Genomic DNA, 18559 nt, shown 5'->3' with positions numbered 1-18559 from the left:
CAGTAGGAATAAGATAAAAGCAAACACTGGCCACTCTTGACCGCCTGGTAACAGGTCCTCTTTAAACAGGTGTCATTAGTGGATAGAAAATACTACGTAGTATCTCACCTGGAATGGCTTCAAGAAGATTTCATCCATAGCCAAACGTCCATATTCAGTAAAGAGCTGAAAAGTAACATTAAAAATATGCATTGCGTGAAATTATATTTAAAAAAAAAGTATCTGAAAAGTTTGAGCACCTGAATAAAGACGCCTTGGATGTTAGACTCTCAAGCACTTTGAGCTGTACAATTAGGTTGCAGAAAGTAAAACAGACCACAAAAACCATTTGCAAGAACTTTATGCCATTTATCGATTCATTAGTGACAATATTTGGTGTAAACTACATTTCCTGCTCTAAAACTGAGCAAAAAAATAAAAACATTCTCATTAAAAGAAGAAAGCGAGAAAATGGCACAGATCTGGGGGAAGATTTTATTTTCTGGCAGCCCCAAATTTGCCAAATGTATTAAGAAGAGTCATGTGCATTCTAATAAAAGTGATACAAGGCAGTAAGGCGGAGCACAAACTTCTTAAATTAAAGCACGTTAGTTCTGTGTATAAGAACAGAAGTAACACGAACGATTTATCAACCTTTGGAAATCTATTACGTAGAACAATAAATGGAAGATGGTAGTTAGACCCCACAGGTTGGCAAGTTATTCCCTATCCTAACCCTTTAAACTTCCTACTTCTAACACTGGAATGATAAGGTTCTTGCTGCCTCCAGCCATAAAATGAACGAGAAATGTTCCCCTTTACGACCCCCTGTCAGATGCTTCTCACCCAGCCAAATCATACATCCTTGTGTTTTGCACTGATGAGGGGCAAACACCCCGAAACACGTGTCTGTAAATAGATCATCTGGTTTGGCTCATTATCTTAAGTCATGCGGCACAGCTTGTTAAAGGCTCAATACTGACTTTTAGGATCACTACCGCTAATAGGTGGCGCTAGAATTCAGGTCCTTTTCCTCTCCGAAGGCTGGAGAAGACGCGACAAACCTGCAAAACTATGGAATTGACTAAAAGCAGAACTGTGCTGCCAGATTGAAAAAAAGAATTGTCCTACCTGGAGCTGTTGGAGGTCGTCCTCTTGTATGTTCTGGGACAAGTTGTAAATCTGTAGGGTAAAGAAGGCAGATAATGGTATAATAAACTATGCTAGCTAAAGACGGATGACTGAACATTCACGAGACGCAGCAGGAATTTCCAAGCTTTAAAAAAGTTAGGCAGAATGTAACATAGTAACATAGTTATTAAGGTTGAAGGAAGACTTTAAGGCCATGTTCACACAGTGCGTTTTTTACCGCGGAAACGCAGCGGTTTTGCCGCTGCGGTTCCGCGGCTGTTTTCCATGCAGGGTACAGTACACTGTACCCTATGGAAAACAGGACCCACTGTGCACATGGTCCTGAATTGAAAAAAAAAAAACGCACTGATTAGCTGCGGTAAAAAAGAAGTACCATGTCACTTCTTTTTGTAAAACAGCAGCGGTTCTGCACCCATAGACCTCCATTGTGAGGTCAAACCCGCAGTAAAACCCGCAGATCAAAAATAGATCTGCGGGTTTTATTGCGGTTCGTGGTGCAGAACCGCTGCAGCAGGAAGTGCGGGGAAGCGGGCGGAAGTGCGTGGGTGGAATGTGGCTGCCCCGATCCCACCCCCCCATGCTCCGATGCCCCTCCCCCGTGCTCCGATGTCACCCCCCCCTGCTCTAATCTCCCCCCCTTATACTTACCCGGCCTCCCGGTGTCCGTCCGGCCGTCTTCTCCCTGGGCGCCGCCATCTTGCAAAATGGCGGGCGCATGCGCAGTGCGCCCGCCGAATCTGCCGGCCGGCAGATTCATTACAAAGTGCATTTTGATCACTGAGATATAACCTATCTCAGTGATCAAAATAAAAAAAATAGTAAATGACCCCCCCCCCCCTTTGTCACCCCTATAGGTAGGGACAATAAAGAAAATAAAGAATTTTTATTTTTTTTTTTTCACTAAGGTTAGAATAGGGGTAGGGTTAGGGTTAGGGGTAGGGTTAGGGGTAGGGTTAGGGTTAGGGGTAGGGTTAGGGTATTTTCAGCCATTTTAACCCTAAAAAAATTCCTAGAAAACACACAGACTCTGGCTAGAAAACTGCATAAAAAACGCATCAAAAAACGCATCAAAAAACGCATCAAAAAACGCATCAAAAAAGGACCAAAAAAAGGACCGGCGTTTTCTGCCAAGAGCTGCAGTTTTTTAAAAAACAGTCCTGAAAAAAAAAGGATGGAAATCAGGAACGTGTGAACATGCCCTTAGTCCATCTAGTTCAACCCATAGCCTAACCTAACATGCCCTAACATGTTGATCCAGAGGAAGGCAAAAAAAACCCATGTGGCAAAGAGTAAGCTCCACCTTGGGGAAAAAAATTCCTTCCCGACTCCACATACGGCAATCAGACTAGTTCCCTGGATCAACGCCCTATCAAGGAATCTAGTGTATAGGGGCGTGGCCTGAGAGCCCATGTGAGCGGACGTGCGGCTGTGAGCTCCCGCCGCTGTACATACCAAAATCCTGCAGAGCCGCTGCTGTTTGGTCCCTGTGGGGGCTTATCGGTGCGGGGAGACTTGCAAAGCCCGGTGGCGCTGAGCGGTAGCGCTTAAACCGGCGAAAATGACAAGGAGACGGCAGAAGGACGCGGGAGCCGGGGAGGCAGGCGCAATCCAAGATGGCGCCGACACAAGGGAAAAGGCAGACAAGGAGAACGCCGCATGCAGAAAGCGTATGGAGGTAGCGGCAAAGCTCCAGCAGTTTGCGAGAGCGGAGGTCGCAGAGGAGGGAGCCGGAGCTGATACCGAAGAGGAGGAGGAGGAGAGCCCAGCAGGAGAACATGAGGTACAACAGGGGAGAAAGGAGAGTAAAATGGCGGTGGCAGAAGGGGGACCCGAGGAAATGGCGCCAGAAGCTGAGCCTACCCTAAGAGACGTTTTTGCGATGGTTTCTTCATGTAAACAGTCTCTGACTTTACAGATACAGGAGGTTAAGGGGGACACAGTCAAGATAAACGCAGCCATGCAGAAGATTGACAAACGTGTGGGGGAGGTAGAGGAGACAGTGAGCACTGCAGAAGACCATATAGTGCAGCTGCAAAAAGCAGAGAAAAAGTTCACTCAAGCAATAGCTGAATTGGCGGCAAAAAATGAGGACCTTGAGAACAGGTCCAGAAGAAATAATATCCGCATAGTGGGCATCCCTGGCTGTTAGAGACATTTGGAGATATGGCGCTAACAAAAGTGTTCGCGGTAGAAAGAGCGCATAGGGTCCCACCGAAACCACCTGTCCCTGGAGCGAATCCCCGTACCATGCTCGCCAAAATTCTAAACTATAGAGACAGAGACATTATCCTGAGGAAGGCCAGAGACATGACGGATCTGACAGTTGAAGGCCAAAAGATTGCTATATACCCAGACTATTCTACTTTGGTGCAGAGACAACGGATGATGTTCACGGGTATCAAGAGACGGCTGAGGGAGTTGGGAGTGCAGTATTCCATGATGTTTCCAGCAAGACTGAGGGTGGTGGCGTTTGATAAAATTCATTTTTTTCAGAAGCCGGAGGAAGCTACCCAGTGGATTGACATTAATGCTAAAAAGCTTAAAGGAAAAGGAGACTGAAACTGTGGGAAGAGTCTGATTTTGGTTACTTATTTGTCAGGGGGCATAGAGTCATGTGATTGACAAACCAAGGGGTACGGGTGGCGAAGAAGGGAGCTGGATTATATTCAGTTAAAGTTAATGGGATGGTGTAATCGCTGTTGGGAAGGAGGGAGGAAGGGTAAGCGGCATACTTTAAGTGTATGTAGGTTTCTTGCGTGTGTAAATAATTCTATGTTTAAAATCTGTTGAGATATGTTATTTTTCAAAATGTCTGAAATCCTGTTATGTACAGTGGTGGGAGGAGGGTGGGAAGGTAACGCCAAACGGAGTGTTCGCTATGGGCGATGATGCCCCACTCTTGGAGAGAGGTGGAATGGTTAGATGTGAGGGGGGATGGGTGGGAGGGGGAGTTGGGAGGGGGGGGGCAGGGTAGTTAGACAGCTTGTGCTCAAAAATGATGATACTTTTAGTAAAGATGAGTCAAGTGATGGGGACCCGTTTTAAAATTTTGAGCTGGAATGTGAGAGGCCTAGGGGAGAAATCCAGACGTGCAGCGTGTTTGCAATATGCAAGAGACCAACGGGCCTCAATGATATGCTTGCTGGATACACATTTGGTAAGGGAGAAGGTGGATGTCCTGAATAGACGGTGGATTCAGAAGGGTTATCATTCTACCTTCTCCACGTATGCAAGAGGAGTCTCAATCTTGGTTCCAGCGGGAGTTCAGTATGAGGAGGTGAAGGTATATGTGGATGTGGAGGGACAGTACGTACTAATTCGGTGTATATTGTATGGAGTGATGCTGTGTGTTGCCGCGATGTATATTCCGCCTCCCTACTCTAGCAGGAAAATCAGAGAAGTAATGGAGCGTGTGGAAAGATGGGGACCGACACCGTTAATAATTATCGGAGATCTAAACAACATCTGTGATGACTACTGGGACAAAAATAAAAATACTCAGAATAGGTCGGAGGGACACATAACAACATTTGGCACCTATATACAGGAGATAGGTATGATTGATCTTTGGAGGGTTAGACATGTTGGAGAGAGAGGGTACTCATGTTATTCACCAGCACATACCACACTCTCTAGGATTGACATGGCTTTGGGTAACAGGATTTTTGACACACTGGTTGGGGAGGTGAGATACCTGCCAAGGGCCTTGTCGGACCATAGTCCAATTGAAGTAGAGGTTAGATTGGAGGGGGCTCGCTCGCTGAATGGGAGAGAATGGAAGATTCATCCTAATTGGTTACAGAGTATTGAGTTGGAAAGTATAGGACGGGAGGTAGCGGAATTCTTTCTCTTAAATGATGGAAGTACCGACGCTCTTACAATTTGGGATGCAATGAAGGCGTACCTGAGGGGACTATTGTTTAGGGACATTAGTAGGTGTAAGCGGAGGACGAGAGACGCAGAAAAAGTGGCAGTTGAGGAGTTGAAGGAAGCAGAAGATGGGATGGCCACACTGGGAACTCCTGAGGCAGAGAAGAGGATGAAAAGCGCACAAAATCAATTGGAAAAGATTCTGTTAAGGTACCTTCACATTAAGCGACGCTGCAGCGATACCGACAACGATCCGGATCGCTGCAGCGTCGCTGTTTGGTCGCTGGAGAGCTGTCACACAGACCGCTCTCCAGCGACCAACGATGTCGGTAACCAGGGTAAACATCGGGTAACTAAGCGCAGCGCCGCGCTTAGTAACCCGATGTTTACCCTGGTTACCATCCTAAAAGTAAAAAAAACCAAACAGTACATACTTACCTACAGCCGTCTGTCCTCCAGCGCTGTGCTCTGCACTCCTCCTGTACTGTCTGTGTGAGCACAGCGGCCGGAAAGCAGAGCGGTGACGTCACCGCTCTGCTTTCCGGCTGACCGACGCTCACAGACAGTACAGGAGGAGTGCAGAGCACAGCGCTGGAGGACAGACAGCGGTAGGTAAGTATGTACTGTTTGTTTTTTTTTTACTTTGAAATTGTTGAGAGATTTGGTGCTGTGTCAGGATTGACAATTAATTGGGATAAGTCGGTTCTTTCTAGGGTGGATGACGTAGGTGAGAATGTAAGTGAGGATGTTGGTGATGAAAGGCTACAGGTGGTTTCCAAATTTAAATACCTTGGAATATATGTCTCGGTGCCAATTGCGGAGTACCTACAGAGAAATTTGGCTCCTGTTATGGGGGTACTCAGGGCGAAGGTAGATGCCTGGAATAAATTACATCTATCGGTCGTCGGTAGAGTAAACCTTATTAAAATGGTCCTGATGCCTAAAATTCTATATGTTTTACATAACGCACCAATTTGGATCCCTAGGGGGAAGTTCAGGCAGATTAATGCCCTCTTTAGAAGTTTGATATGGGGTAGACAATATCCACGTATTAGCCTGGAGACGATTCAGCGACCCAAGGAGGACGGTGGTTTGGCTTTGCCCAACCCGGAAATATACTTCCTTGCGGCCCAGAGCCAGCATTTGAAGGGCTGGGCGCGAGGGGCGTCATCCAGTGCAGTACAACATCTAATGGAAGAGGTGACGGATCGACGACCGATGGTCAGGTGTTTGGAGGATGGCTCTTTGGGCGCTTTGGGGAAAGTATACCCAACCCTGTTCCTGATTCGAAAATTATGGAATAGACTAAGGCAGATTCGTGGGGTTACAGGGTTGACTAAATTCACACCGATATGGTCTAATAACAATTTAAAGGAATTTGAGGCTTTGGGAGGACTGATGGAATGGCAGAATAAGGGAATTTGTTTTGTTCACCAGATAACTCAGCAGCAAGCATTGAAGTCCTTTTCTCAATTGCAGGAAGAATTTGGGCTGCGATCCACAGGGGTATATCAGTATGCGCAGATGAGGCATGCCTTTAGAGCTCAGAAGAAGAAGGTGGATTTCAGAATTCAGGATGATATTGTGTTGGAGTATGTGTGTGGTGACGGGACTACAAGGGGAGTTATTTCCACTCTGTATAAGGACATAATGCACACGTTTTTACTAGATTTCCCTATAAAGGCGAGAGCTAAGTGGGAGAGGGACGTAGGACCGATGGAGAATGAAACCTGGGAATCGGTGATGGAGTGGATTCCGCGACTATCCTTGAGTGAACCATATAGACTCTCGCAGTTATATATTCTGCATAGAGTATATAAATCTCCGGAAGTGCTATACAGAGCGGGATTGCGTGCCAATTCTGAGTGTCCGAGGTGTGCGAGTGAGAATGCTGGAATATATCACATGATGTGGACGTGTCCTAGGCTGGCTGCTTTTTGGGTGGTGGTTTTGAGCCGGGTTGAAGTAGCGTATAAGTGTAGAGTTCTTAGAGACCCGATGGTATGCGTGCTGGGATATGTGGAAGAAATTGGAGTTGATAATACTTGGAAGGTTGCAATTGCTAGGTTACTCTACATGGCAAGGAAAGTGATAGCACGAAATTGGATTAATGTGGAACCACCTACGAGAAGGGAATTTCTCCAATATGTTCAAAATGGTTTAAAATTGGAAAAGGGGGTGTACAAAAAAAGGGGGAAAATAGATATGTATAATAAGATGTGGTCTCCTTGGCTTGAATTGGAATGAGGAGTATAGACGTCGAGTTTCTTAAGATCTGGATAAGGATAAATTACACGAGGCAGATAATGCCTCAGTGGGGTATAGATTGGGAATGAGCTGTCTTAGGGGGGTGGGGGGTAGTTGGGGTAATGTTGGGGTGTATTGAAATAAGAAAACGTGCATGTGATATAATGCAATGTAAATGACATCCGGATGTTCTTCTTTATTTTGTTAATAAAAATTTATTTAAATTAAAAAAAAAAGGAATCTAGTGTATATACCCTGTAACATTATACTTTTCCAGAAATGTATCCAGTCCCCTCTTAAATTTAAGTAATGAATCACTCATTACAACATCATACGGCAGAGAGTTCCATAGTCTCACTGCTCTTACAGTAAAGAATCCGCGTCTGTTATTATGCTTAAACCTTTTTTCCTCCAAACGTAGAGGGTGCCCCCTTGTCCCTGTTTCAGGTCTATGATTAAAAAGATCATCAGAAAGGTCTTTGTACTGTCCCCTCATATATTTATACATTAACATAAGATCACCCCTTAGTCTTCGCTTTTCCAAACTAAATAGCCCCAAGTGTAATAACCTATCTTGGTATTGCAGACCCCCCAGTCCTCTAATAACCTTGGTCGCTCTTCTCTGCACCCGCTCCAGTTCAGCTATGTCTTTCTTATACACCGGAGACCAGAACTGTGCACAGTATTCTAAGCGTGGTCGAACAAGTGACTTGTATAGAGGTAAAATTATGTTCTCCTCATGAGCATCTATGCCTCTTTTAATGCATCCCATTATTTTATTTGCCTTTGTAGCAGCTGCCTGACACTGGCCACTGAATATGAGTTTGTCATCCACCCATACACCCAGGTCTTTTTCATTGACGGTTTTGCCCAGAGTTTTAGAATTAAGCACATAATTATACATCTTATTACTTCTACCCATGTGCATGACCTTACATTTATCCCCATTAAAGCTCATTTGCCATTTATCAGCCCAAGCTTCTAGTTTACATAAATCATCCTGTAATATAAAATTGTCCTCCTCTGTATTGATTACCCTGCAGAGTTTAGTGTCATCTGCAAATATTGAAATTCTACTCTGAATGCCCCCTACAAGGTCATTAATAAATATGTTAAAAAGAAGAGGGCCCAATACTGACCCCTGTGGTACCCCACTGCTAACCGCTACCCAGTCCGAGTGTGCTCCATTAATAAACACCCTTTGTTTCCTATCCCTGAGCCAGCTCTCAACCCACTTGCACATATTTTCCCCTATCCCCATTATTCTCATTTTATGTATCAACCTTTTGTGTGGCACCGTATCAAAAGCTTTTGAAAAGTCCATATACACTACATCTACTGGGTTCCTTTGGTCCAGTCCGGAACGTACCTCTTCATAGAAACTGATCAAATTAGTCTGACATGAACGGTCCCTAGTAAACCCGTGCTGATACTGGGTCATGAGGTTATTCCTCTTCAGATACTCCAGTATAGCGTCCCTTAGAATGCCCTCCAGGATTTTACCCACAGTAGAGGTTAAGCTTACTGGCCTATAATTTCCGAGTTCAGTTTTTGTCCCCTTTTTGAATATTGGCACCACATTTGCTATACGCCAGTCCTGTGGTACAGACCCTGTTATTATGGAGTCTTTAAAGATTAAAAATAATGGTCTATCAATGACTGTACTTAATTCCTGCAGTACTCGAGGGTGTATCCCATCCGGGCCCGGAGATTTGTCAATTTTAGTGATTTTTAGATGCCGCCGCACTTCCTGCTGGGTTAAGCAGGTGCCATTTAATTGGGAATTTTTATCACTAGTCATTTTGTCTGCCATGGGATTTTCTTGTGTAAATACTAATGAAAAAAAGTCATTTAGCATATTGGCTTTTTCCTCATCCTCATCCACCATTTCACCCAGACTATTTTTAAGGGGGCCAACACTATCATTTTTTAGTTTCTTACTATTTATGTAGTTAAAGAATATTTTAGGATTATTTTTACTCTCTCTGGCAATGAGTCTCTCTGTCTCAATCTTTGCAGCCTTGATTTGCTTTTTACAGAATTTATTTAATTTTTTGTATTTATTTAATGCCTCCTCACTACCTACTTCCTTTAATTCTCTAAATGCTTTCTTTTTGTCACTTATTGCGCCCCTTACAGCTCTATTTAGCCATATTGGTTTCCTCCTATTCCTAGTATGTTTATTCCCATACGGTATATACTGTGCACAGGTCCTATCCAGGATGTTAATAAACGTCTCCCATTTTCTTTGTGTATTTTTGTGTCTCAGGATATCGTCCCAGTTAATTGCACCAAGATCCTCTCTCATCCGTTGGAAATTTGCCCTCCTGAAGTTTAGTGTCCTTGTAACCCCTCTATTACACATCTTTTTAAAGGATACATGAAAACTTATTATTTTGTGATCGCTATTCCCCAAGTAACCCCCAACCCTTATATTTGATATGCGGTCCGGCCTGTTGGTTAATATTAGGTCTAGCAGTGCCCCCCTTCTTGTTGGGTCCTGAACCAGTTGTGAAAGGTAATTGTCTCTCTTAGTTGTCAAAAACCGATTACCTTTGCTGGAACTGCAGGTTTCTGTTCCCCAATCTATTTCAGGGTAGTTGAAGTCCCCCATAATAATGACTTCTCCTTGAGTCACAGCTTCATCTATTTGCTTTACGAGGATATTCTCCATTGCTTCCGTTATTTTTGGAGATTTATAACAAACCCCTATCAGTAACCGTTACCGAAGTTTTCTGATTCTGTGTAAATTAATCTTCTAGAGGTTTTCCAACAATTTACATTTAAATCTACCCTCAGGATAGGCGAGACATCTGATCATTGGCGGATCCACCGCTGGCACGGCTAACAATCACTAGAACTTAGTCCCCATTCATTATCATCTCACAATTACTGTGGTCATGTATGGGTGCTGCTGCACTACTTAAAGGCATTGTCCAACTTTGGGAACATTTTATTTCCTTAAGTGCATATATTTGGAGCTAAAAATCAATTTCGCAATAGTGTTCCATTAAAAATGTTGCACCGGTTATTTTTTTTTACTAGCTCATTTTTATCACGGTTTATGTGGCATGTGGTCATAAATTAACTGAGAGGAGCCTCATAAAAGAAAAAGAAAAAAGCAAACTCACTGTCAAATTGGGCTGACTGACAGATTCTCAGTTAACTCATTCTGCAGCCAGCAATAGACAGCGCTACACAGAGATTACTGAATGCAAGTGGGGCAAAATGTTCTAGAGGTTTTCCTGGTACGACTGATTAGCACGTATCTGCTATGGCAGCGTCCTAATGGAAGCAATATACAGGGTGGAAGGCCGCAGCGCTGCGTATTGTCTAATGGGCGCTGGCAAGTACTCTCTCAGCTTTCCTGTTTAGATAATTACACAAAATTTCGTTTTCAAAAATGCACACATTGCAGCTTTGAAATTTGCACCATGTGAATGGGATTTTGAAAAAAACAAACATGAATGAATGACGCTCAGTTCAGCCCTTTGCATTGACGTGAATGGTCTACATGACACAGGGTCACTTGGTGCAGAAATCATGTCGTCATCATTAGAACATGTACGACTGAGCATCCAAAGGGATGTGACAGTGAACTGTACTGGGAAGCTGCTGCACTTGCTGATGGGGACACTACGTTACATTTAAGAATGATCCCTTTAAGCATTGGTATCTCAAGCTTTATCTATAAAAACAACAACATGATAATGATCTCTGATGATAAACCTTGAAAAAGGAAATAACCTTGAAAAAAAAAATAATAGCAGAAAATCATAAATGATAAACAAATGAAATGAAGAAATGCAGCCATCCACATACCTGGATAGAGCTCGTCATAGTACTCAGAGCAAAAATGGTAGCACAGTCCTTCACTGTGGACTGACTGTCAAATGCCCCCTGTGTGTCCATCAGGACTACCGCAACCTGTCATGGAGGAGAAAGAAAAAGAGAGGTATTTGTGTTATATATAGGAAAAACTATAAATGTCTGAAGGTCACAAATATGTATAAGCCATGTATGTCTATAACATTAATAATTCAGGACACTATAGAGAACATTTCTCACCTCCTTGCCGTCCGGTTTCTGCATGGTGAACACCTCACTCCAGATTTGGATACCAGTGGTGTCGGGTTCAGAGCCCCCTTTCCAAGAAAATCCAGTAAGGGGTTCATCTTCCGTCCCCAGCCAGGTCCTGGCATCACCAGCTTTCTGCAGAGTACATAAATCCAAAGAATGTTAAAGTCTGTGGGCACAAAGGGAACGTCCCCCATTTTATATCTATATTTTAATAGTAGTATTGGGATCTAAGGTGTAACATTTCTCCTTGTGGAGAGTGACAGGCCAAGCCTGGCATGTCAGAGTGAGGAGACTTATCAGCCATGCCTGCTCCCCTGAGAAATTAAATATGCAAATTGTCTCTTCAGACAGGAAGAGGACTAGAACTATAGTGCCACCTGTTGGAAGCAGCGATTCTAAAAGTCAATATGGACTCTTTATTGGACCTTGTCACCTGTCTTAAGATAAAAGCCAAACCAGAATCTCAATTTGCAGACAGTGTATCAGGGTTTTGCCCCTCATCAGTGCAAAGTATGAGATCTGATTTGGCTAGGTGAGAGCCTCTTCACTCTGATATGCCAGGCTTGGCACTCTCCACAAGGAGAAATGTTACCCCTTAGTCCCCCAGTCCAGAGCTTCTTACTAGCCAAATTAGATCTCATACATTGTACTGATGAAAGGCAAGACCCTGAAACACTGCATCTGCAAACTGAGATTTTGGTTTGACTTTTATCCTAAGTGATATGGCAAGGCTTGTTAAAGATTCGATATGGACTTTTAGGATCTCTGTTATGTTTGCTAATGACAGGTGTTATGAAGGCAATCCAGAAACACAGTGTGCTTAGCGATCAGAGCGCACACAGTGATCTGACAAATACCCAAAAATACAAGAACGAGCTCTGAGACGTGGAAACTCTGTAGACTGCACACCTGATCCTATCCTAAACACAACTAAAAGCGGCTGTGGATTGCGCCTAACAACTACCTAGGCAACTCGGCACAGCCTAAGAAACTAGCTAGCCTGAAGATAGAAAAATAGGCCTGACTTGCCCCAGAGAAATTCCCCAAAGGAAAAGGCAGCCCCCCACATATAATGACTGTGAGTAAGATGAAAAGACAAAACGTAGGGATGAAATAGATTCAGCAAAGTGGGGCCCGATATTCTAGGACAGAGCGAGGACAGTAAAGCGAACTTTGCAGTCTACAAAAAACCCTAAAGCAAAACCACGCAAAGGGGGCAAAAAAAAACCCACCGTGCCGAACTAACGGCACGGCGGTACACCCTTTGCGTCTCAGAGCTTCCAGCAAAACAAAAGACAAGCTGGACAGAAAAAAAGCAACAAAAAAGCAAAAAGCACTTAGCTATACAGAGCAGCAGGTCACAGGAACAATCAGGAGAAGCTCAGATCCAACACTGAAACATTGACAAGGAGCAAGGATAGCAGCATCAGGCGGAGTTAAGTAATGAAGCAGTTAACGAGCTCACCAGAACACCTGAGGGAAGAAGCTCAGAAGCTGCAGTACCACTTGTGACCACAGGAGTGAATTCAGCCACAGAATTCACAACAGTACCCCCCCCTTGAGGAGGGGTCACCGAACCCTCACCAGAGCCCCCAGGCCGACCAGGATGAGCCGCATGAAAGGCACGAACAAGATCGGAAGCATGAACATCAGAGGCAAAAACCCAGGAATTATCTTCCTGAGCATAACCCTTCCATTTAACCAGATACTGGAGTTTCCGTCTAGAAACACGAGAATCCAAAATCTTCTCCACAATATACTCCAATTCCCCCTCCACCAAAACCGGGGCAGGAGGCTCAACAGATGGAACCATAGGTGCCACGTATCTCCGCAACAACGACCTATGGAATACATTATGTATGGAAAAGGAGTCTGGGAGGGTCAAACGAAAAGACACAGGATTGAGAACCTCAGAAATCCTATACGGACCAATAAAACGAGGTTTAAATTTAGGAGAGGAAACCTTCATAGGAATATGACGAGAAGATAACCAAACCAGATCCCCAACACGAAGTCGGGGACCCACACGGCGTCTGCGATTAGCGAAAAGTTGAGCTTTCTCCTGGGACAAGATCAAATTGTCCACTACCTGAGTCGAGATCTGCTGCAACCTATCCACCACAGAATCCACACCAGGACAGTCCGAAGACTCAACCTGTCCTGAAGAGAAACGAGGATGGAACCCAGAATTGCAAAAAAATGGAGAAACCAAGGTAGCCGAGCTGGCCCGATTATTAAGGGCGAACTCAGCCAACGGCAAAAAGGACACCCAATCATCCTGGTCTGCAGAAACAAAACATCTCAGATATGTTTCCAAGGTCTGATTGGTTCGTTCGGTCTGGCCATTAGTCTGAGGATGGAAAGCCGAGGAAAAGGATAGGTCAATGCCCATCCTACCACAAAAGGCTCGCCAAAACCTTGAAACAAACTGGGAACCTCTGTCAGAAACAATATTCTCAGGAATGCCATGCAACCGAACCACATGCTGAAAGAACAAAGGTACCAAATCAGAGGAGGAAGGCAATTTAGCCAAGGGCACCAGATGGACCATTTTAGAAAAGCGATCACAGACCACCCAAATGACTGACATCTTTTGAGTAATGGGAAGGTCAGAAATGAAATCCATCGAAATATGTCCAAGGCCTCTTTGGGACCGGCAAGGGCAAAAGCAACCCACTGGCACGAGAACAGCAGGGCTTAGCCCTAGCACAAATCCCACAGGACTGCACAAAAGTACGTACATCCCGTGACAGAGATGGCCACCAGAAGGATCTAGCCACTAACTCTCTGGTACCAAAGATTCCAGGATGACCAGCCAACACCGAACAATGAAGTTCAGAGATAAGTTTATTAGTCCACCTATCAGGGACGAACAGTTTCTCTGCTGGACAACGATCAGGTTTATTCGCCTGAAATTTTTGCAGCACCCGCCGCAAATCAGGGGAGATGGCAGACACAATGACTCCTTCCTTGAGGATACCCGCTGGCTCAGATAAACCCGGAGAGTCGGGCACAAAACTCCTAGACAGAGCATCCGCCTTCACATTTTTAGAGCCCGGAAGGTACGAAATCACAAAGTCGAAGCGGGCAAAAAATAACGACCAACGGGCCTGTCTAGGATTCAAGCGCTTGGCAGACTCGAGATAAGTCAAGTTCTTATGATCAGTCAATACCACCACGCGATGCTTAGCTCCTTCAAGCCAATGACGCCACTCCTCGAATGCCCACTTCATGGCCAGCAACTCTCGATTGCCCACATCATAATTACGCTCAGCGGGCGAAAACTTCCTGGAAAAGAAAGCACATGGTTTCATCACTGAGCAATCAGAACCTCTCTGTGACAAAACCGCCCCTGCTCCAATCTCAGAAGCATCAACCTCGACCTGGAACGGAAGAGAAACATCTGGCTGACACAACACAGGGGCAGAACAAAAACGACGCTTCAACTCCTGAAAAGCTTCCACAGCAGCAGAAGACCAATTAACCAAATCAGCACCCTTCTTGGTCAAATCGGTCAATGGTTTGGCAATGCTAGAAAAATTACAGATGAAGCGACGATAAAAATTAGCAAAGCCCAGGAACTTTTGCAGACTTTTCAGAGATGTCGGCTGAATCCAATCCTGGATGGCTTGGACCTTAACTGGATCCATCTCGATAGTAGAAGGGGTAAAGATGAACCCCAAAAATGAAACTTTCTGCACACCGAAGAGACACTTTGATCCCTTCACAAACAAAGAGTTAGCACGCAGGACCTGAAAAACCATTCTGACCTGCTTCACATGAGACTCCCAATCATCTGAGAAGATCAAAATGTCATCCAAGTAAACAATCAGGAATTTATCCAGATACTCACGGAAGATGTCATGCATAAAAGACTGAATCACAGATGGAGCATTGGCAAGTCCGAACGGCATCACTAGATACTCAAAATGACCCTCGGGCGTATTGAATGCAGTTTTCCATTCATCTCCTTGCCTGATTCTCACCAGATTATACGCACCACGAAGATCTATCTTAGTGAACCAACTAGCCCCCTTAATCCGAGCAAACAAGTCAGATAACAATGGCAAGGGATACTGAAATTTAACAGTGATCTTATTAAGAAGGCGGTAATCAATACACGGTCTCAGCGAACCATCCTTCTTGGCTACAAAGAAGAACCCTGCTCCCAGTGGTGATGACGATGGGCGAATATGTCCCTTCTCCAGGGATTCCTTCACATAACTGCGCATAGCGGCGTGTTCGGGCACGGATAAATTAAATAATCGACCTTTAGGGAATTTACTACCAGGAATCAAATTGATAGCACAATCACAATCCCTATGCGGAGGTAGAGCATCGGACTTGGGCTCTTCAAATACATCCTGATAATCAGACAAGAACTCTGGGACCTCAGAAGGGGTGGATGACGAAATCGACAAAAATGGAACATCACCATGTACCCCCTGACAACCCCAGCTGGATACCGACATGGAATTCCAATCCAATACTGGATTATGGGTTTGTAGCCATGGCAACCCCAATACGACCACATCATGCAGATTATGCAACACCAGAAAGCGAATAACTTCCTGATGTGCAGGAGCCATGCACATGGTCAGCTGGGCCCAGTATTGAGGTTTATTCTTGGCCAAAGGTGTAGCATCAATTCCTCTCAATGGAATAGGACACCGCAAAGGCTCCAAGAAAAACCCACAACGTTTAGCATAATCCAAATCCATCAGATTCAGGGCAGCGCCCGAATCCACAAACGCCATGACAGAAAACGACGACAAAGAGCATATCAAGGTAATGGACAGAAGGAATTTGGACTGTACAGTATCAATGACGGCAGACCTAGCGGACCGCTTAGTGCGCTTAGGACAATCAGAAATAGCATGAGTGGAATCACCACAGTAGAAACACAGACCATTCAGACGTCTGTATTCCTGCCGTTCAACTCTAGTCATAGTCATATCGCACTGCATAGGCTCAGGTTTAACCTCAGGCAGTACCGCCAAATGGTGCACAGATTTACGCTCGCGCAAGCGTCGACCGATCTGAATGGCCAAAGACAAAGACTCATTCAAACCAGCAGGCATAGGAAATCCCACCATGACATCCTTAAGAGCCTCAGAGAGACCCTTTCTGAACAAAGCTGCCAGCGCAGATTCATTCCACTGAGTGAGTACTGACCATTTCCTAAATTTCTGACAATATACTTCTATATCATCCTGACCCTGGCACAAAGCCAGCAAATTTTTCTCAGCCTGATCCACTGAATTAGGCTCATCGTACAGCAATCCGAGCGCCAGGAAAAACGCATCGACACTACTCAATGCAGGGTCTCCTGGCGCAAGAGAAAATGCCCAGTCTTGAGGGTCGCCGCGCAAAAAAGAAATAATAATCAAAACCTGTTGAATAGGATTACCAGAAGAATGAGGTTTCAAGGCCAGAAATAGCTTACAATTATTTTTGAAACTTAGAAACTTAGTTCTATCTCCAAAAAAACAAATCAGGAATAGGAATTCTTGGTTCTAACATAGATTTCTGATCAATAGTATCTTGAATTTTTTGTACATTTATAACGAGATTATCCATTGAAGAGCACAGACCCTGAATATCCATGTCCACACCTGTGTCCAGAATCACCCAAATGTCTAGGGGAAAAAAAAAAAAGTGAACACAGAGCAGAAAAAAAAAAAAAAAAATGATGTCAGAACTTTTTCTTTCCCTCTATTGAGAATCATTAGTTAGGCTCCTTGTACTGTTATGTTTGCTAATGACAGGTGTTATGAAGGCAATCCAGAAACACAGTGTGCTTAGCGATCAGAGCGCACACAGTGATCTGACAAATACCCAAAAATACAAGAACGAGCTCTGAGACGTTGAAACTCTGTAGACTGCACACCTGATCCTATCCTAAACACAACTAAAAGCGGCTGTGGATTGGGCCTAACAACTACCTAGGCAACTCGGCACAGCCTAAGAAACTAGCTAGCCTGAAGATAGAAAAATAGGCCTGACTTGCCCCAGAGAAATTCCCCAAAGGAAAAGGCAGCCCCCCACATATAATGACTGTGAGTAAGATGAAAAGACAAAACGTAGGGATGAAATAGATTCAGCAAAGTGGGGCCCGATATTCTAGGACAGAGCGAGGACAGTAAAGCGAACTTTGCAGTCTACAAAAAACCCTAAAGCAAAACCACGCAAAGGGGGCAAAAAAAAACCCACCGTGCCGAACTAACGGCACGGCGGTACACCCTTTGCGTCTCAGAGCTTCCAGCAAAACAAAAGACAAGCTGGACAGAAAAAAAGCAACAAAAAAGCAAAAAGCACTTAGCTATACAGAGCAGCAGGTCACAGGAACAATCAGGAGAAGCTCAGATCCAACACTGAAACATTGACAAGGAGCAAGGATAGCAGCATCAGGCGGAGTTAAGTAATGAAGCAGTTAACGAGCTCACCAGAACACCTGAGGGAGGAAGCTCAGAAGCTGCAGTACCACTTGTGACCACAGGAGTGAATTCAGCCACAGAATTCACAACAGATCTCCACTTCCAATAGGTGGCGACAAAGTTCTAGTCCTCTTCGTCTCTGAAGAGACAATTTGCAGGGCAAGTAGTATTGTAATTTGTAAGAAATTAGACACTGACATGATGAACATTGTACTACACTGAAAACAAATTGTTTGGTTTCTCCCGATCAAAGGGCTTGTCTCCTTTCAGAAAAAAAGTCAGGTCCAGCAGTGTGTTTTTGGCGCTCCCCCGGTCTGTGTTGTCTGGCAGCAATGTTGATGTCAAATAGCTTTGCTTGCTGGTATAAGTGGTCATCAGATACTGCAAGTGACTTGTATATATGCGATCATGTGCCGCGGGCTTCTCACCCTCTACCCTCAAAAAATATTGGACTTGGAGGGAAGTAAACCTTCTTGTAGCCATTTGATGCCCGTCCATACCGGAAAGTGGAGCCGAATACTAAACGTGTGTATATTATGTACTCTTGATGTTTGACAATCGGCAGTGCTCACTGAACATTTCCTCAGGGCTGGACAGCCCCTTTAAGTTATTAAGGGAATGGGGGAACTGCAGTTACAAGGCAGGGTGTCAAACTTGGGGTTATTCAGTTTGGAAAGCGTCGCCTTATTACAAATATACAACTATATGAATGGACATTACAGAGATGTGTGTAATGATCTTTCTACACCTGTAATGATGACAAAGGGTCCTCTACATCTATCGGAAAAAGGGTA

The 18559-nt window shown here is 44.4% G+C and overlaps 1 protein-coding gene across 1 annotated transcript in view; it reads right to left on the bottom strand.

Annotated features, from left to right (window-relative positions):
* The window catches only part of ATL3 (atlastin GTPase 3), a 61811-nt gene that overhangs the window by 13463 nt on the left and 29789 nt on the right, over positions 1-18559 (bottom strand). Inside the window, exons 3-6 of the mRNA XM_069739805.1 lie at positions 11317-11460; positions 11071-11175; positions 1111-1161; positions 109-165 (exon numbers count right to left, since the gene is read on the bottom strand). Of these exons, the coding sequence (XP_069595906.1) occupies positions 109-165; positions 1111-1161; positions 11071-11175; positions 11317-11460 (357 nt within the window). The remainder of the gene's footprint in view (positions 1-108; positions 166-1110; positions 1162-11070; positions 11176-11316; positions 11461-18559) is intronic.

Source organism: Ranitomeya imitator, chromosome 9, assembly GCF_032444005.1.
Source record: "Ranitomeya imitator isolate aRanImi1 chromosome 9, aRanImi1.pri, whole genome shotgun sequence".
Lineage (NCBI taxonomy): Eukaryota > Metazoa > Chordata > Amphibia > Anura > Dendrobatidae > Ranitomeya > Ranitomeya imitator.
The sequence above is the reverse complement of the archived record's forward strand: the minus strand, read 5'-3'. Positions and strand labels throughout refer to the sequence as shown.